The sequence below is a fragment of the Moschus berezovskii genome, chromosome 20, assembly GCF_049115385.1.
Source record: "Moschus berezovskii isolate FMDL1 chromosome 20, NW_MosBer_1.0, whole genome shotgun sequence".
NCBI classification, from domain to species: Eukaryota; Metazoa; Chordata; class Mammalia; order Artiodactyla; family Moschidae; genus Moschus; species Moschus berezovskii.
In genome coordinates, this window is record NC_142479.1 from 45,406,555 (window position 1) to 45,427,311 (window position 20,757).

Below are 20,757 nucleotides of genomic sequence, written 5' to 3' on the forward strand. Positions count from 1 at the left end.
AGCCTAGGAGAGTTAATAATAGTTGTGAAATTGCTTTACAGAGATCAAAAAGGTTTTATTTCTGTGTGAAAGTAACAGCTCCCTCTTCATTTCTGAAATGCTTTATCTGCGCATCTCTCACGGCATTTATTCTTTCTGCCTTGCATTTAGGTACCTACTTGTCTTATCTCCTCTTGAGGACAGGAGAAGCCCTTCTTTGACTTTAAGGCACTGCCAGAGGGTATTGACACAGCAAATGTTTATTGAGTGGATGAACATTGTATTCTAATTAGAAAATTGTGTTCACAGTTACAACTTACAATTTATGGAGTATACCTGCTGATCTGCTGTCACAGATCTATGTAGCTGTGGAATGACTTATTTTTAACTGGGTGTCTTGCTGGACTTAATCATCATATAGTAAAACATAAGAATTTGGCCTGCCCACCTATTTCTTTGAAAAAGCGTAGAATGCTAAAAATTAACTATCTTTGAATTTAATTAAGTAAAATTTGTTCCAAGGCTAAGTAAGTACAGATTAGTCAAGTTTTTCTAAACTTTTTTTCCTTCTAAATTGTGTGGATTGGAGAGTTTGTTTTGCCATTTCTATCTTCGGGAGATAGTAGAGGCTTTTAAATAAGCCAGGGATTGATGTAGGTTAATGTCAAGCTATTTCTTACTCAGTTGATTGTGTATTTGTTACTCAGTTTTAATTGTATTTTGTAATCTGTCTTAATTGAAATTTCAGAGTCTTAACTCATGTTTGAGGATGATAGAGATCTCAAATACTTAGTTATTTCCATGTGTTCATTTACTTCAGATATTGGGTTTTACTCGAACGCGGTACAAAGTAGTAGTAAAGGTTGGTCAGAATTTATTATGTATGGACTTATCTTGTGGTGTGTAGTTCATTCACTTGTTCAGCTGATGTGGTGTGCCTCATGTTCAGGGCGTGTTACTAAGTGCTATAAAAGTATAAAGTTGACCCAATCAGTTATATGCACAAAGAACTCAGTCTGTAGATTGTCTGATACTTTGTCCTGTTCAGGTTTCAGGATGCAAAAGTACATTCAGAGAGAAGGTTAAGAAAGCATTGTTTTTCTCTCAGAACTTCTTAAGGAGTATTGAAAAGCTACCAGAGCTTCTGTCATGTAGCAATAACTGTATGTAGAGCATCTGTTTTTTATTTTGGTATTCCTGTGGTGGTGGTTTTCCTTGAATATTTTTACTCTTCTACCATTTTTTCTATCCCAGAAGCTTGTGTGGTCAAAATATTACTTGGATATTACTTGTTTTCAGATACAACATACTTTTTTGGCGGGAAGGGGAGTTCCTCTTTGCATGTGAAAATGAGAGCATGCAAAGCCATGAGTGTTGGGGGGGGAGTTCTTCAGGTTGACTCTTTATGTGTGCTGCTGGTACTGTCGCTTAATAGTAATCTCAAAGACAAATCCAAGTTGGTTAAAACAAAATGCTCATTATTTATAGAATTATAGAACATATAGAGTCATTAGGTTAACCAGTTGTGTTTTACTGGTGAGTATACTGAAGGTCAGTGAATCAAACAGATCTGGCCTGAACTGTTGCTATTGGCCAGGAGTAGAATCCAGTCCTCGACTGTCCAGAGTAGCTCCTGCTGTCACACTGTATCATCAGGGGATGATTCAGTGTGACGGTTGACACAACTGAAAACAAAAATTAGGGGGTGGGCTGGGGAGTGAGCAGTCAGTCACTCAGCTGAGATATTGAATTTGAGTTCAGTAATATACCTCCTTAACTGTACATTTCTGCAGTGAAAATATAGTTAGAAAAAAAATTGGTATTGATCTATATCAGTAATATGATCAGTGGGAATTATTAGTTTCATTTTTAATCTGTTAGGATGAATATCTTCTTAAACAAAAATGCCTTTAAGGTTATCTGTCCCTACTGACATTTCATGAAATTCAAGTGTTACAGTGATGGAAATTTTATTATGCCAGTGGTTTAGAGACACAGTTTGATAGGTTATGTATCAGTTATTGCTTGCTTCACTTTCAAACTGCTACTTTGTTGAAAAGCTTCATATATAATGTTAGTTTTCTATAGGTACTCATGCCATAAAATTTATTTTAAAGGAAAAGGCATAGTTTTCTTTTTAAACAAATGTCCTCACATGAATACTGAAGCATGATGTGTGTGTGTGTGTGTGTGTTTTAAATTCCATTTGGGCTGTTAAATAATATGCCTATTTTGGGTTGCATTAAGAAGGGTTGTTTTTTCCCATTCTGTGCTTTTTCCAGAATGCTGTTTCCCTACCTTACACTTCCAAACTACCAAATCTATATATTGCTGATTTTTTGAGAAGTTTTTATCACGTACCACTTCATCCAGGAAGTCTCCTTGCTCCTCCCTGTTGTCTGAAGAGGACTTTTTTTGGTCTGAAAATTCTTAATACTTTACTTATACCTCTGTTATAACATCATAGTTACTTGTATACATGTCCATTTAATCCCCAGTAGAGTATACCATAAGCCCCTTGTGGACATGTCTGTCTCACTCATTTTTTGATCCTTCTTCTGCCCCTGCTCCCAGAATAACTCCCAGAACACCTTGGGAAAGGTGTAGTGGGAATCTGCTGAATCCTTAAGAAGGAGCCTAGAGTTACTTGGTGCAGCTGTAGAAGCTGGTGGATATACACATGTGGGAACTTGATGATGAATAGAATAGTTTTGGAAATTAATAAACAGAAACTCACTGGTGTCAGGTAAAACATGTGTTATCAGTGAATTATTATTAAAGCATTTCTTAAAAAAATTTTCTCTCTGTGTACTTGGATTCTTGGGAGAAAGAGAAAGTAAGTGGGGAATTAGTTCATCTCAGATTATTTGTATTTCCAGATAATATTAGAACAAAAATGTGTTAAATATGCAGGGAATTTTTGAGTTGTTTTGGTTCTAGGGAAAAAATGTGAAGTAGGAATGGTGGGTTTACAGGATTATTATAAAATCCCTTGGAAAGGATCTCTTTGAAAGAATACTACTTGATTAATTTTATGTAAAAAATTAAAATTTTGAATAGAGTAGTCAAGATAGAAGGAAGAGAAGAGTTAAAGATTACTCAATTATACATAAATCGAAATTAAACCAGAATAAATTGAGGTTATGTTTTTCTAGGAAAATTTGACTTGTTAGGAGGGTCACCTTTATGGTTATAGATTGCACCTCCCTCCCATACTTTAACTGATAAGCTGTTTTCACATTTTTGTTGTCATGCACGGTTTAGAGTCAGTAGTCTGTTTTTGGCAGTTCATTTCACTTGACAGCAGCATATGGATTTGTATAATTTTGAAATTTTTGTTTTAAGTAGTAATCATCATGACTTTGAACTTTTGTTCAAAGACATTTAATTTTGTATTACTTTTGATTAAGTTCTTTTAATCCAGCTTCGAATAACAGTGACTTTTATGTATTTGAAATGAAACCAAAGCTTGTGCTTTCTAGGAGTTACAGCCTAAAATACACACAGTGTAAATAAGCCAGAAGTAGGGAGTGTGTAGTCTGTGTGTGTGAATGTCTGTGTGTGTGAATGGGGGTGGGGCATAAACTGAGCAGGAGGGGAGGGATGGAAGGAGAAGTTACACTCTGTTTACACAGAACCATTTTAATGAGTGAAGGAGGATATGTTATGTTGAAGTCTTTTCTGTTTATTATAAGCAATGCATTATTTTTACAGAAGTTCAACATGGAAGTTTTAAGATATAAAGAAAATGAAAGCATCACTTCCTAGACATAATATGCCAAGTGATGTGTATCCTTTCAGGTTTTTCCCCCATGTGTATGTAATGTTCTACATTGTAATGTAATGTGTATGTATTATGAGACCTTAATATGTTCTTCTGTTGTTCCTAGTTGATGTTTTTAGAGCTACTGTTGTCATTAATAGCTACATAGTATTCCACTTATGAAAGAAGACAGGTGAGTTTCCCTTGTGGTTGAGATGGTAAAGAATCTGCCTGCAATGTTGGAGACCCAGGTTCAGTGTCTGGGTTGGGAAGATCCCTTGGAGAAGGGAATGGCAATCCACTGCAGTATTCTTGCCTAGGGAATTCCACCAACAGAGGAGCCTGGCAGGCTATACTCTGTGGGGTCACAAGGAGTCAGACGCGACTGAGTGACTAACACTTTCACTTTGTTTAATCAGTTTATGGCCACTTTTGTCAGAAAAACAAAGCTGTAGTGAATTACTTGTGTGAGTGCGTATTCGTGCAAATAAGCTTTGTAGCATAAATTTGTAAAGTGGAGTTGCGTTTAGATGAACAATGTAGCTCTGGATGGATGTTGTCCCAATATATGGCATGCCCTAGACCCTGACCAGCCCTAAAAATGACTGTTTAAAAACACTTTGTCATTTTAAGAAGTGGGGAAAAAAGTGATTCTTATTGGCCTTTTACCAATCACTATTGTTGTTGAACATTTTTTAAATGGAGGGAGTTGGTTGTATTTCTTTTAGAAATTATCTGCCTTTATTCTTGATTGGATTACTCGTGTTTTCGGTTCTTTACATATTAGGATGTTCATATTTGTGCACATCCCCTATCCCCAACCTTCCTTCTGTAGTATTCTGTAGTCAGGTATAGCCAGCTGCAGTATTATGTAGTAAGTATTATTATCTGTAGTATTCTGTAGTTTGTTAACTATAGTATTCTGTTGTCACGTATAGCCCGCTGCAGTATTGTGTAGTAAGTCTTGTTATCTGTAGTATTCCGTAGTCAGGTACAACCAGCTGGGATTGTGCTGGTTCTGTGACCTTGGGCACATCACTTAGCCTCTGTAAGCCTTCATTTCCTTGTTTGTAGAATGAAATGGAGATAATGTAAAAACATTTAGCATAGAGACTGGGACAAGGCGAGTGTCTTCATTATTGGTCTATATACGACTTCTGGGTTTCATGCTCTACTTAGACCTTCCTCACTCTTAAGATTTAAAATATTCATCCGTCTATTAAACTGAAGAAGCAAAGTGAGGAGTATTAAGTCTAGTATGGCACTGCTTGTTTTAAAGAGGAAAACTAATGGATACATATTTGCTTTTATATCATAGAATGTTTATGAAAGAAAACCCAGGACACTGGTATTGTTGGTTGTTGTAGGAAGGAGAGCTAAGTGACAGAGGCATGTGTCTTGACTTGACTGGATACCTTTCTGCATTTTTAAAACAAAGTCCTCAGATTTTAATTTTTTAAGATTTCTTTTTCTCTTCACTTTTCCTTTTTTTTAAAAAAAAAAACTTTGAATTTTTGGGCTCCATCTGGGAATTTATTTCTAGTATAGGAAATGAGGTAGACATATATTTTGGGGGGGATAGGAGGTGTGTATGTTTTTTCCCTGAAATAACCAGTTGTGTCGGCACCGTTTGGTGAATAATCCAGCCTTTGCCCCAGTTACTAGATTTGTTCCTTTTATCGTTTGCTAAATTTACTTAGAACTTTTTCTTGGTCTCTTGTTATATGTTATGATATTCTTTAAATTACTATTTTATAGTTTTAATACTGATAGGGTTAGTCATCTGTTCATTGCTCTTTTTTTTTTTTTTCAGACTTTGACAATTCTGGTCTGTGTATTCTTCTGGATGAACTTTAGAATCATTCTGTGAAGTTCAAAAAGAAATCTTGCTGGGGTTTTTATTAATAGTGATTGGCAGTATTGAGTTCTTACGCTAATTTTAGGAAAGTTGACACTTTGTGTACTTCCTGTTATAGGAGTTGTAGGAATAGCTGCTATCCTGTTATTCAAATGACTTAAGTTTTTCAGTACATTTTCAAATTTTCCTTCAAATAAGTTTGCACATTTCTTATTTCTTTTGTCCAACAAATGTAAGGAATCAAGCAGAGAGTTTATATTCTAGTGGGGGAAGTAAAACAAATGAATGCATTTCAGATTATGATTAGCCTATAAAGGAACAAAAGGGTAACTGGAGGGTGGCTGGGATAGGCCTTTCTGAGAAGATGGCATTTGAAACTGAGACCTAAGTTTGAGGAGTCCTAGGCCCCACAGCAAGCCAAGAAGAGCATTCCAGGCCGAGAGTACAGAAGGACAGAAGGCTGAGGCAAGACTGGGCCTGGCACCAGTGAGAGGCTGGAGGGAAGCTCGAGTTGCAGCCTCCTGAGCACTCAGGGAGGAAGAGGCCAGTCAGCTGGGGCTCCTGGGCCACTGTGAGGAGTTCTGGTTCTATCTGTAGTGCATGGCAGCCCCCAAGGAGTCTTGAGCAGGAGAGTGATATGTTCTGGTTGATGGTTTAAAAGATATTTAGCTTTTTTTTTTTTGACATTTGGCTTTTTGAGTGGAGACAGTGTTGAAGTGGGAAGTCCGGTTAGGAGTTTCTGCAGCAAGAGATGAGACTGGGGGTAGTGGGGCTGGAGAAGCTTGGGAGGCTATGGGTGGGGGCATGAAGGAAGGGTAGGACTTGTTGTTGGAGTGGATGTGTTAAGAGCTAAGACAGAACTGTTAGGTGGGGAGCCATGTGGGAGAAGGAGATGGCTGCTACCTTCACAGGTCTCTGGTTTTGTTTATTTTTTGTTCGCATTTTTTTTTTTTTATAGAATTCAGTACATTTACGGAGAAGGCAATGGCAAGCCACTCCAGTACGCTTGCCTGGAAAATCCCACAGACGGAGGAGCCTGGTAGGCTGCAGTTCATGGGGTCGCTAAGAGTCCGATACGACTGAGTGACTTCACTTTCACTTTTCACTTTCATGCATTGGAGAAGGAAATGGCAACCTACTCCAGTGTTCTTGCCTGGAGAATCCCAGGGACGGGGGAGCCTGATGGGCTGCCGTCTGTGGGGTCGCACAGAGTTGGACACGACTGAAGCGACTTAGTAGCAGCAGCAGCAGCACATTTAAGTCAGTTTTTCATTTACCCTACTTTTTTTTAGTATCTACTTTAGAAGGTGTCTGTTTGTTAGCCGTGTTTTGTGTTGCTTCATAACCTTTACAGCCTCTCTTAGTGGGAGGCAGCAAAAAATGTGATCTTTACGATCACCCTAAGATAGGAAACTGTCTCGGGGAAGCTTCTCAGCCTTGCCAGAGCTTCACTCAGGAGAATCGTGGAGCTCATGGTTTAGGTGAGTGCATGCTCGCCACTCCTAGTGCTCTGCCTGCGATGCAACAGAGACTTGGTAAGTGGCCACTTTATTACTCTCCTTCAGAGTTCTCTTGATTAATCGTGGTCAAGCAGCTAAAATTAAAGTGAAAGCATCTGATCTCAAACCTCTGTTCTTTGTGTTAATGGAGGAGAGAGTTGCAAATAGTTGTCCATTTTGACTTTGAAATATATTCATTTTCATGGCAGGAGTGAATGTCAATTTAGAGAATTAGGTCAGTACAGTGCAGCCACATGGCAGAGTCCTCAGCTCCCCAGTGCTGTCTCCTGCCGCTCACTGTCTGGGGAACCTTCTCCCTTCTCACCTTGGTAGGGATAGAGTAGTGGTGTTGTTTTCATTTGAGAAATTATTTATTGAACATCTGGAATCTAAGATTAATGAAATGATTATGCCCATATTAATGCGTTCCTCTCAGTGCCCTACTTTAATGGGCGTAGGGTAGTCTAAACTAAAAGGTCTTTTTCTTTAGCTCCCCTTCATCTGTCTTCCAGGTGAGATGTCATTATGTCAGAGAGGCCAAAAATAAAACACCATGTTAATGGCGTTCCCCTAGAGTAGCTTCTTTCCCCCCTTTCCCTAGAGGGAAGAATGTTCTAGATTATTTTACAGGAGAAATCCCATTAGGTTGGGCACCACTCTGATCTTAGACCAATGACAGAGCTCACTGGGTTGGTTTCTAGCTGTCTTCTCTCCTGGAGGCTAGACCAGAGATAGGCTCAGATGGACTTTCTCAGAGGCAGTTGGGTACCCCAGGGGTCCGTCCTTGCCTAATGTGCATTTGAAGTTGGATTGAGCTGAGCTGCTTTGTGAGAATCAGTGATACCTGATTTACCTCAGTTTAGTATCGGCGTCTGTGGTGTCGTAGAGGTCATTCCTCTCTGCCACACTTTTGTATCAGAAAGTATTATTAGATCCTTTAAAAGAAAATTAAATTGTGTACGTTATAGGGTCCTTTATCTGCTTTGGTGAAATATGGACTTCACCTCTGTTGTGACCCTTGGTGAAGTCATTCTTGCTCATCTGCCACAGCGAGGTATATTTTTAGCACTTTTTCCAAGATAGCCAAGGCCACCTTGAAAACCTATCCAAGTACGTTTTGGTTATGCAAAGATTGTAGGCCAAAAGCCAGGAGTTCCTGGGGAGAAGGAGTTTGTTTTTTTTTTTTTTTTAGGATTGCATTTGAAATCCTATTTTGCAGGGTAAGTTTCCTGTTGAGTCAATTTTTGTGTTTGTGAGTGTGTGTCTTTATTACATTAGTATGGGAAGATTCAAAGGAAATTTAAATAGACTGATTTCATTTTACTGTATTTTATTACCTGTTTGCAAAGTATTGGAGGCTAGTTCTAAGTTTCTCTCTAAAATTCAGATAAAATGTGCTTCTCTCACTTACACAATAACATCTAGTTTTATTTTCACCCTAAAATACAATTAAATGTATTGATATGAGGGAGTTGCACATAAAACCTTGACAAGGTTTCTTATGCATTTCACAGAATTTTTACAGTCCATGAATCAAGCATGTAACTGAGTTAAAGAGTTTTGAAGCTAGGAACTGAGCTTAAAATTGGAAACTGCCATTTAAGGTTTTTCCTTTCCCCTTAAGCCTTCACTTTCAACCACATTCTTTTATTTCAGTTGTTTGCAAACTGTCAAGTGTTCTGTGGAAGGTGTCTTGGTGAGCCAGGACTGGAGTGAGGGTCAGAGGCGGGACAGGGGTGAGGAGGCTGAAAAGAGACCTAGTTTCCCTGTTCTCCCTGAGTCCGAGTATTTCTGCTTTGGGTATTCTATACATTTGGCTTCCATGTAAGGTTTTGAGGAGACAGTGCTGGTTAAAAAACAAAAAGGTCTAAACTGTTGCTGTACATCTCATGGATCAGTTTTGAGGAATGAGGTCAGCTCATAGTAGGCTGCAAATTGCAGTTATTGTGACCAGAGGTGGGGCCCGTTTGACCTGTAAATTTGTATCTGGTAAGGGCTGATCTCTAGCTTTGCTGGTGTTCTGTTACCCACCTGTGTTGGGTCAATAGTAACTGACTTTATTTTTAAAGTATTTCAAGTTAAACTTCACTAAAACCACATCAGAGAACTAGGATGTCACGAAGGATTGGTTATGATAAAAGGGAAACACTGACCAGTTATTTTACATACATCTGAGTATGTGTTGTACTCAGGACTCACCATTGCTGGAAATTAAAACAATTTCAAAACAACACCATACAGCATAGATTTCTCGTCATGTAAGCCATTGTTTGAAAAAAGTTTGGATGACCTTGAGCTAAGATCTTTCCTTTTGTGTCTCCATTCCGTTTATAGCTTTATTTACTTGGAATGTCTGAGTTGGAAGGAGAGCTCAGAGACAGATCTCATAAGCAGGGGTGCAGATCAGAATTACTTGGAAAACATAAAATATTTGTGAACATTCGTACAGTGAAATGCATTACAGCAGTAGAAAGAATGAAGGTCTTTATGAACCCATGAAAATGATTGTCAAGATGTGTTAAGATCTTATGTAATAAGAGCAAGATAGTGGACAGTTACATATCCACCATGGCTCCATTTATGTGGGGGGCAAAGTGTGTGTGTCTGTGTGTGTGTGTAGGCATTCGTAAAGGAGACTCTGGAAACTACTAACTTTGGTTGCCTTCTGGGAAGAGAACTGAGTAGAGGCTGGGGACAGGGGTGAGAACGAGATTTTCCCCTCCGTATTCTATGGTACTTTGAAAAACTCTGAGATCATGCATATAATATATATTCCCCAAAACAAAACCAAAACAACCTCCCCTGTCCCTGGCTGGCTTTTCCCCTTCCACTGGTAAGTGCAGGTGTATCGGAGAAGAGTGCTGCCCAGGTGGTCTTAAGGGTGGTCTTATACATCTCAGCTCCTTAGAGTACCTCACTCCCTGTGAGAAAGCAGCACATAGGAAACACTGGCTTCTCCTATTTTTGCCATTGATGATTGTGATATAGAGAAATTTTTTAATTTCTCTGTGCTTTCAGATTCCTTATCTGTAAAAATCAGTGTTAGCTGAGTAAACCTGAAAACCTCCCGATTCTTAGATTTTCTGACTTTTGTGCCTTGGACCTTGGTGGGAGCAGGCAGGAAGCAATGAGCTGGCTCTTGCTGTCTTCTGACCCATTCTGATGATTAAGGATCATCAATGTATTTTTAAAAGCTTTCAGAAAGTGTAAGAGGGGAATGTAGAAAAATATTTTTAAAATTTGGTGTAGAAAAGGTCTTCAGAAAGATGAAATGAGTTGGGAAGGCCAAAAGAAAATGTTTGTACCGTGAAGGTCACACACATAGGCAGCAGAACCCCATGGCCTCGGTCACCTTCTCCCTCACTCTTCCTCTGCCTCCTCGCTTTGCCTTAGGGTTTCTCTGGTTTCTCTCCACTGAATGATCTTGTCTTTTCAAGGCTTGGGCTCAGAAGTCATCTTAGAATATAATGTGTTACCCAAACCGGAACAGTCTTGAGAGGGAAATGGAGCATGGTTAATAACTGCACGGGGACAGTAGTTGTAAATTGGGTGTCTCAGAAAATTGGGGCATGTGGTCATCCTGGCTTTTTACCTGCCAGACATGTCTCCCTTCCCCTTCTCCAGTCCTGTCTTATTTATAACACTTCATCATAGTGCTTGTGGCTACTTAGTGTCTGTGTCTCCTCGAAATAAGATGCCTGTCTTGGTCCCGTTCTGTGCCCGCGTTTAGAGCAGTGTTGACATACAGAGTATACAGCTCAGTAGATGTTTGCTGAGTATGTACATGACGTTTCTGCCTTTAGCCTTAAATTCTTGTGAAGATATGATAGACATATATGAAAAATCAAGTGGTAGTGGTGTATACAAATTATACTTTTATAAAACAAAATGTTCTCATAAGAACTTTTTTGTGTCATGTTTTAAGTAAAATTTTTCATTAGCTAAACTTTAAAAAAAATACTTTATTTTTGACTGTGTCAGGTCTTGGTTGTGGCGCGTGCTCTCTGCAGTTGCAGCAGGTGGGCTCTCTATTTGAGGCATGTGGGCTTAGTTGCCCTGTGGAATGTAGGATCTTAGTTTCCTAACTAGGGATCAAACCTGCTTCTCCTGCGTTGCAAGGAGGATTCTTAACCACTGGACCACCAGGGAAGTACCTCATTAGTTAAACTTCTTACAAAACAGTTTTCTAACTCTTGTATATTTAGGACAGCTCCTTGAGAAACCGCTTCAAACATTCATCTTGGATATGTCTATTGAATAACTAAATGAATTCCTAGAAGCCCAGTTGCTGTGGTAGAAAATGTGCATATTTTCAGGGCTGATACTGCACAAATTGCTATTCTTTAGAAAGCAATCTGTACCCAGTTTACCAACACACCACAGTCATGTTGTGAAACAGTACCTTTTCCTCCAAACCCTCACCAACACTAGGCATTATTTTTTTTTAATATTTTGCCAATTTGTTTGTTTTACTTTTCTTGTCATTATTCAGGTTGCCTTCATTAATTTTATTTCTTTAGTTAATCCCATAATTCTGTCATGTTTTCATGTTTTATATTTCTGTTGTGATCATTTTTTCTTATTTTCTTATATATATATCTCAGTATATCTAAGCAGCCACTAATCTACTTTCTGTCACTATAGATTTGGCTGTTCTGGACTTTCATATGAAAGGAATCAGTCGTTTATGATTGGCGTGTTATACTTAGCATTATGTTTCAGAGTTTGTTCAAGCTATAGCATGTATCATGCTTTGTTTTTTCATGGCAGAATAATAATCCCTTTTGTGAATATACCTGATTTTATCTATCAGTTCCTCATCAGTTGATGGACCAAGGTTTGTGTAGTTATTTGGGGACTTAAGTTGAGATCTTGTGATTCTAAGATGTAAACACCTACTGCATCTGTATTAAGCAAAGAGGACTCACTGTGAGACTACGTAGGCAGTTGAACAGGAATCCAGGGAGAAGGAAAGAAGCGCAGTACCTCCTCCTGGGATCGGATTCTGGAGCACAGTGTCAGAGGCAGTTCCTGGTGTGTCTCAGGGGCACCCCTGCTCTCTGCATCCTGTTCTGGCCCGTGTCTAGGCTGACGTCCTCTGCTCCTCTCTTAACTGCTCTGACACATCCTTTGGTTCATCTTCACTCCCACTCTGACCACTTTTCAATAACTGACCTTCTCAGTTCAGATACCTGGAGGGGAATCTGATTGGTACAACCCTGCCCCATAGAGTAGTTCACTTGACATAAACATTGGGTTGAAGCCACACTTTGACAGGGCCAGGGTCTCTAGAAGGAGTGCAGGGACCTGGCATGACCCACTTCTGTAGCTCTGTCAGTCTGAAGATGACCTAATTCTCTAGGCCAATGATCATCACACTTGTTGGTCTCAAGACTCCTTTTATACCCGTAAAGATTACTTGGGACTCCAAAGAGCTTTTGCTTATGTGGATTATATATGTTGATATTTACCATATTAGCTATTAAAATGGGGAAATTCAAAAGACATTTATTTAAAAATAATATAAGCCCAAATGTTAATGTAATGTATTTTCCAAAATAAAACAAAGCTTGAGAAGAGTGACATTGTTTTACATTTTTGCAGACTTCTTCAGTATCTGAAAAGAAGATTGCTTGATTCTCATTTCTTCTGTGTTTTAGTCCTGTGATACATTGTTTTGATGGAAGCTTATGAAAAAAAGATAGCCTCATATAGATATGTATTTGGAAAAGGGAAGGGTATTTTAATAGCCTTTTAAGATAACTGTGGGTATTCTTTGATATCACACCCAAACCAGACAAGTGGTAAGATTTTGAAGGTTAGTTACTGTGTAGAATTTGAAACCATATCAGTAAACCTTTCATATTCTGTCACATTAAACATTTATTGGTTTGTCTTGCAACCTATTGTGGTAAAATGTTTTGACTTTAAATGTTTTATTTATGCATAATCTTGTAATTCTATATTGGTCATTTGGAAAATATTGATTCATTGAGTTATGCAGATCTTTAAATTTCATGGTGTAATATCAAAACCTCAAGACTTGTTAATATCACCACCAATCTTGCTGGAAAAGTCTTTAAATTTGGGGAAGCTGTCAGGCTAATGGTGGCAGATACAGGTTTTTTTGAAATCCTAATTAAAAAAAAAAAAAGGGCAGTAGTTTTCTTGAAGTGATAGGCTCTCTTTTTTCTTCCTTGAAAGCTTTTCTATCCCTGGTGTCTTCTTAGGCTGTCATTTTGGGGCCGAATTATTGAATAAAGATAATATTTCCTCTGCACAAACACTTAACCTTAAAACTATTCCTGAATCCTTTTAATAATTGACTTTTTACAGTTTTACATTCATATATTTTTGTTTTTGTAATGTTTAATATTTGTGTCTCAGATAATTATTGAAAGAAAGGTATTTACTGAGCTGCTGCTGTGTGCTGGCTTCTGAGCTAAGATTTTATGTGTTCACTTTAGCTACTGGTTTTATTTGTGATATGTTAAAGAACCTTCTTTTTAGTATAGAGGAAAAGACTCAATCCTGGTTTTAAAGCCCTTGTAACTTCTGTTATATTGAGTAAGTATTAATATATGGGAGAAAGCTTTTACTGATAATAGTGGTTTTGTTTATGCAGCTATGGTTATAAGTTATTAGAAGCACCCTTGGTGCGTTAGTTCTTATCACTTCTGTTTTTTACCCATCCTGTACAGGTGATTTCCTAGAAGCATGATTGTTTGTTGCACTTGATCTCACAACCTGGTGAGCACATCCTTACTGATAATGTCAAGTTCAGGTTATCCTCCCAACCAAGGAGCATTCAGCACAGAACAAAGTCGGTATCCTCCCCACTCTGTTCAGTACACCTTTCCCAGCACCCGTCACCAGCAGGTAAGGAACAGATGTTACACAAATTGCATATGTATTCTATGTTTCTCTCTTCTTTTCCTATGTAATACATTTGTTGATCAGAAACCAAACACAGTTATATGTGTGTGTGTGTGTGTGTGTGTGTGTGTGTATTTAATGGCAGGAACCATTCTCAAAGGTTAAGGATTTATTATATTTATCTTCTTACTGTGGCTTTATGCCAGATTCCAGGAGTTGGCCATGTCTCTGCTTCTCATGGTAGGAGTTGTTGATAGAGTGTCAATGACCTAGAGTTTCTAAGTTAAGACCTATGTTTATGTGCCAGGTTCTGGTTGAGCATTAAGCTGGATGGAAGACTTGGTGTCTTGAGTGAGAGCCAGGTCTCGAGCTTAGATTTTCTATATGTGTGTTCATGTAGCTACTGGTATTATTTGTGACCTGTTAAAGAACTTCTACCTTCTTGAGAGATTTGATGGTAGGAAGACGAGTTTGTGTGATTGTTTTACCTTGTGAAAAAGAGACGAAATTACCAGCTTGGAGCAGGCCAGGGCCATGGGTGTAAGCTTTGAAAAAAAGAGATGGGAAGAGATGAAATGGTCATTAGTTTCATGTTTTTTGTAGATGCCCTTTTTGGTTGAAGGAATCACTCTCTACTCTTCGCTGAGGTTCTTAACTGTGATTAGGTGTTAACTTTTGGTTGTGTGTCCTTACTGCCTCAGTGCTGTTCATCTGATTACTCATTTCCTAGCTTATTGTTGCTGCTGCTGTTTTTAAATCAACTTTGGGTTTAGTTTATGTATAATAACATTTCATTGTATGTGTACATTTTGACAGCTTCATACACCTATAAGACTACCACCAAAATGAGAGAGCATTTCTGCCACCCCAGGAAGTTCCCTTATTCCCTGTCCAGTTCAGCCCCCTCCCCCACCTCCTACAGACCTCAGCTCCCAGGATACCCATCTGCTTCCCATCACAGCAGATTCCCTTTGTCTTGAATTTCATGTGAACGCTTTTGTCAGTGGCCTCTTTTCTGTCTCATATTTTTGAAATATATCTGTGTTCTGGCACATCTTGGTTAATTTCTTTTTATTGCTGGATATGGATATACCACAATTTGTGTATGTATCCAGTCACTTAGTTTTCAGTGTACAGGTCATGAACCTCTTGTCACATTTATTCCTAAATCTTTAGTATTTTTGTTGGGTTGTAACTGGTACTGCTTTTGAAATTTCAGTTTTCAGTTCACTGCTGCTATGTATATTAATCTTGTATCCTGCAAAATTACTTGTTACTTCCTGCTTTTTTATGAATGCCCCAGGATTAACTGTGTGGATGATACTGTAACCTGAGAATAAAGACAGCTTTGCTTTTCTGTTTCCACACTAGGTGTCTGTTCTCCTTCTTACTTATTGCACTGGCTGGAACGCCCCCCCAACCCCCCCCCCAACCCTGGTTCCATGTTGAGTAGAAGGTGAGAGTGGACGTTCTTGCCTGGTTTCTGATCTTAAGAGGAGAGCATTCAGCCTGTTAGGAGTGTTAGCCTGGGAACTGTTCTCTTCCCCTGTATTTTCTTTTTAAAAATAAACTAAAAATAATTTTATCTGTTTATTTTTGGCTATGCTGGGTCTTTGATGCTGCATGGGCTTTCCTCTAGCTGTGGTGCACAGGCTTTTCATTGCAGTAGGTTCTTTGGTTGTGGAGCATGGGATCTAGGGCACGAGGTCTCAGTAGTTGTGGTTCCCAGACTCTAGAGCACAGGCTCAATAGTTGTGGTACATGGGCTTCAGTTGCTCTGGGACATGTGGGATCTTCCCAGACCAGGGATCGAATCCGTGTCTCCTACATATTGGCAGGTGGTTTCCTTGCCACTGAGCCACCAGGGAAACCCTATCCTCCGCTTCTGAACTTTTCTCTTCTGGGGTATCTACTAAATGTCTTGTGTATTCAGTGAGGTTTCTTGTCTCTGGCTGGAGGAAATTTGAATGAGCTCTGGCCCTGTGTAGGGTTTCCCTGGTGGCTCAGTTGGTAAAGAATCCACCTGCAATGTAGGAGATCTTGGTTCGATCCCTGGGTTGGGAAGATCCCCTGGAGAAGGGAGCGGCTACCCACTCCAGTATTCTGGCCTGGAGAATTCCGTGGACAGAGGAGCCTGGCAGGCTACAGTCCATGGGGTTGCAAAGAGTCGGACAGGACTGAGCGACTTTCACTTTCACTGGCCCTATGGGAGCTCTGGGAATTCTTTGTTTTATCATTCCAATAGTTCTTTCTTCGGAAGTTGTTCTTGGTCCAGCCTTTTAAAGACAGAACTGTGCTCTCCTTATGCATTACAGATTGGAATTCAGCCAAGCACTTAAGGGAACCCAAATTCATATTTCAGGAAATCATTCTGTAACTCCCTTGGTGATTTGATTCCAGATTTGTTTTCCTCTGAACTTGGAATATGTATTTGTCTGTTTCGTTCTTTTCAGTGTTGCTGATGAGAAGTCTTTTTTTATTATGATCCTTCTTACTTCGTAGGAAACCAAGTTTTTCTGTCTTATGACTGATAGTTTTCTTTCTATTGTTGGTTTTCTAAAATTCTGATATGTCCAGTATGGTTTAATGTTTAAAATATGCTTAACTTTTCTCCTAGGCCCTTTGAAACCTGAGGAGAGGACTGAGTCCTTTCTAACTTCTGAGAAATGCTGCTTTTTTATTTCTTAGAATATTGCCTCTCACCTATGGATGGATATTGAATGTTAGAGCCTTTTACTGTAGCTGAGATTTCTAACTTTTCTTCTGTAATTCCTATATCTTTGTGCTCTACTGTGTTCTAAGAAAATTCCTCAGTGCTGTCTTTGCTTGTATTTGCCCTTTACATGTGTCTGTTCAAAAAATAGGAAGATAAACATAAAAATACCCACCTGGAATGATGGAAACTGTTACTCTTAACTAGCATGCTAATCCTCTGGACCTCTGTTTCTTCACTTGTGACTGTACATGGATTTAACTCGATGGCTTCTGTGACCCTTCCAGCTTATCCATTTTAAATTTAAGATAGGAATGCTTTTTAGAATTTCATATTGCACACATGGTTTGAGATCCTGTTAAGTAAATAATACAGATTAGGAGTTACTGTGATTCATTATTAGAAGAATAAATCGAACACAGGTTGAACACGAAATTTCATTTTGAATTCTTTTGAATGATACACAATTAATGTTGATTGTTTTAGGTTATGGGAAGAGAATTAGGTCAGTGAAGCATTGAAATCACCATTGCTGCTTCTTCCCATGCTCATTGGACCATAGCTGCCTTTGTACATTTGCCCTTGGTTTGGTTACATGATGCTTTTTGCTTGTTGATTAATAATTAATGTGTGACTATTTTACTACCAGGAATTTGCGGTCCCTGATTACCGTTCTTCTCATCTTGAAGTCAGTCAGGCGTCACAGCTCTTGCAGCAGCAGCAGCAGCAGCTTCGCAGGAGGCCTTCCCTACTTTCAGAGTTTCACCCGGGTTCTGACAGGTAACAGGTTCTCTTTCGTGTTTTCACCCAGGACTGAACTTGGGGAGTATGTGGAAACTCCACATGTGTGTCATTTATTTTATTACTTTCCATTCAGTGTTATATTTAGTCTTAATAATCTTATTAACCAAGCTGTGATTGGTCATTTACAGTTGTATTTTGAGTGCTTTTATATTTGTTGACCTTTTGGAGTAGTTGTCAATAATAGTTTATAAACTCTTAAAACCTTGTTTCCAGAGTTCAGAGTTAATGCTGTGCAGAGGGCAGTCCGATAGACCTAGATTTGAATCCTGGTCAGCTCTTGGGGCCTTGGTCACATTGTATAAGCTGGTGTTCTCAATTCTCCCTACATATTAGGAGCAACTGGGGAGATTTAAGAGCTTGATACCCAATCTCATCTCAGAATAATTAAATTAGTCTCTGGGATTAGGCCCAGGTCTTTCTTATTCACAGCCAGGGTTGCCAGTCGGTGATGTAGGACTCCTCAGACCTTAGTTTTCTACCTGTAAAAATGAGGATAACAAGGCATTGTCTGCAAAGGATAGTGGGTATTTTGTCAGCGAATGTTGGCCTCGTCCATATCAGATACTCATTCTCTCCAGTGTCCTTACTGTCTCTGCGGTCTTTTACTCAATTCCGTGCCTCCCTGCCCCGTGTTTTTTTTTTTCCCATTCTCTTAATCTAAAGTATTTTGAAATATAATAACTGCCTTTAGTAAATCACCTTTCTTGAGTCCTTGTTTTAGCAGTTTTATAAAGAACCTGATTTCCTATTTTAAAAAGTATGTTTATTGTTTAGGTTTTAAGATGATAAAAAGTTTGAAATTATTCAGCCATGTTTAAAATCACTGTAAAATGCATTTCTTGGCGAAGATTATGGAGAGAAATCAGATCTCTCTCTTCTGCTGTCTAGCAAATATACGAAGATAGTTTTTTTTTTTAAGAAAGGGCTAAAAATGCACCCTGCACATAAAGACGGAGAAGGCAACGGCAAGCCACTCCAGTACTCTTGCCTGGAAAATCCCATGGACGGAGGAGCCTGGTGGGCTGCAGTCCATGGGGTCACTAAGGGTCGGACACGACTGAGCGACTTCACTTTCACTTTTCACTTTCACACATTGGAGAAGGAAATGGCAGCCCACTCCAGTGTTCTTGCCTTGAGAATCCCAGGGAAGGGGGGAGCCTGGTGGGCTTCCGTCTATGGGGTCACACAGAGTCGGACACAACTGAAGTGACTTAGCAGCAGCAGCAGCACATAAAGAAGGAAAGGATACAGCCACTGCCATAAACTTGGAAGAGTGGCATTCAAGGAAGGAATGAGAAGAATCTTGCACAACTTGGCCTCCTAATTCCTGTTTTACTGTCAAAGAAGCAGTGTTGTAGAAAGGAAGGTTAGTACAATCCTAGGATTTCTCATGATTGCCCCTGATTTGGGAAAATGCAAGTGGACGTGGTGATGTGGTGAACTGTTGATTTAGGAATCTTCATTATGCCATCCTGTGGTAAGGACAGTTATAGGTGCCACTTTGCAAAATACTGAGCCAGAGCCCTCAGAACTGGTTACATGGGTGACTGGTGGAGCCAAGGCTAAGGATCACAGCCCCAGTTGAGTTTTCCCCTGACTTGCCCCATTTTTCTTGTTTCCTCAGGCTGTATAGAATTACATAGAAAGCCATATCCAGTCCTCCATCTGTAGATAAACGCATACCAGGCAAGGTGGGGATGAGCAAGGAAACTGCACCCCCACCCCCCACCCCCATTCTGCTCCACAGAGCGAGTCTGTGTAAGGCTGCTCATAGTCTGCCTGAGCAGGAGGGTAAAGGATGCCATGAACCAGGAAAGCATACTCCTGGAAAGGAAGACTCAAGCAATGCATTGTTCCAAAACCAAAAACCCTTCTGTGTAAAGAAGACGAAAAACAAAGAACATGCCCCATGAATGCGGCGCACTTAAGAACTTAAAATTAATAATGAAGTATTTAAAAACAAAACAAGACAGCCGTATCAGATAAAGCAAAAGATTGGACATTCCCTTTGCCCCTAAGGCCACATTTTAAATTCTGTATATAAAGTGAGAAGGAACAAGGGATAAGATAGATGTGGCTGAAAGTCAGACCTTTGTTCTGGAAGAAAGGTCTGGAGGTGATCAGAGTGAAGGCAGAAGAAAAGGACAGAGAGATCAAAGCAATTAGAAAGAGGTGAATAAATACAGAGGGCAAATTAAAATCACCCAACTTGTCATAAGAACATGTGTGAATATGTGTTTCCTAGGTGGACAACCTAGTAAGGGAAAGGAAGTGATACTCATAATTAAAAAAAACAAACCACCTTTTTCCCCCTTTAACGTGAGGGAAGAAATCTGTAGGTTGATAGGACACATCTTGCTCCAGGAAAAATTTACACAGGATGATCAATACTGAGACAGATCCTAGTTGAGTTATTATTAAAGTTTAAGGATAAGTAAAAGAATCAGGAATCCAGCAAGCAGAACAAGTCCTCAATAAGAGAAAAGAATCTGATGGAGTAATAGCTACAAACTTCTGAGAAGAAATTGAGATCCAAAAATACTGTATCAGACATGTTTAAAAGCAATAGGCAGACATTTTTAGACATGAAAACACTGAGTATTTAAAGCTTCTTGAAGAATTTTTCAGAGATGGAATCCAGTTGAATAAGGAATGGAAGCCATGGTCAAAGGATTACAGTAGCCATAAACCCATTCAAGTGGAGGGCCATATGAGACATCTCAAGGAGTCATGGAATCATGGTTCCTTAGCGGGTGTTAGTACTAAATCTTGATGAAGTAAAATAATGTAAGTGCCCCAAATCAGAGAGATGATAAGTATTGGGAGAATGTTTAAAGGTATGTGTTTGAAAAGTGTGCCTGGAGTGATTTGATGACTTCTAAAAAGGAAAATAGGTTAAAAAAAATTCCTCTTCTCAGTGCTTTTCATAATTATTTTCCTTACCCTTTTCACTTTCACCCCTTAGAATTTTTAAGGAACTGATTTCTTGCAGTAAAGGAGTATTTAATTGGAATGTAGTAATTCCTTCCATTTTTAAGCCTATTATTTTCTCATATATGTATCTGTATAAAAATAAACCAAATATTCTGTATTTAAAAAATACTCTATGTGATTCTTCTGTTTTATTTTTACCTATATATCCGTACATCCATATGTAGAAATAAATCATGTCTGGTAATGAAACTCACCCCTGACTACAGCTGTTGCTATGTGGTGGGATTTAGGTGATTTGCTACTTAGTTCTCTTAATATATACCTGGAATTT

The 20,757-nt window shown here is 39.1% G+C and overlaps 1 protein-coding gene across 18 annotated transcripts in view; it reads left to right on the forward strand.

The window, feature by feature from the left end:
* Positions 1-20,757, forward strand: part of NCOR1 (nuclear receptor corepressor 1) — a 119,116-nt gene that overhangs the window by 2,272 nt on the left and 96,087 nt on the right. For all 18 annotated transcript variants that reach the window (XM_055407360.2, XM_055407359.2, XM_055407366.2 and 15 more), the window contains exons 2-3: positions 13,801-13,978; positions 17,338-17,468. In XM_055407360.2, the coding sequence (XP_055263335.1) occupies positions 13,871-13,978; positions 17,338-17,468 (239 nt within the window). In that variant the 5' untranslated portion in view covers positions 13,801-13,870. The remainder of the gene's footprint in view (positions 1-13,800; positions 13,979-17,337; positions 17,469-20,757) is intronic.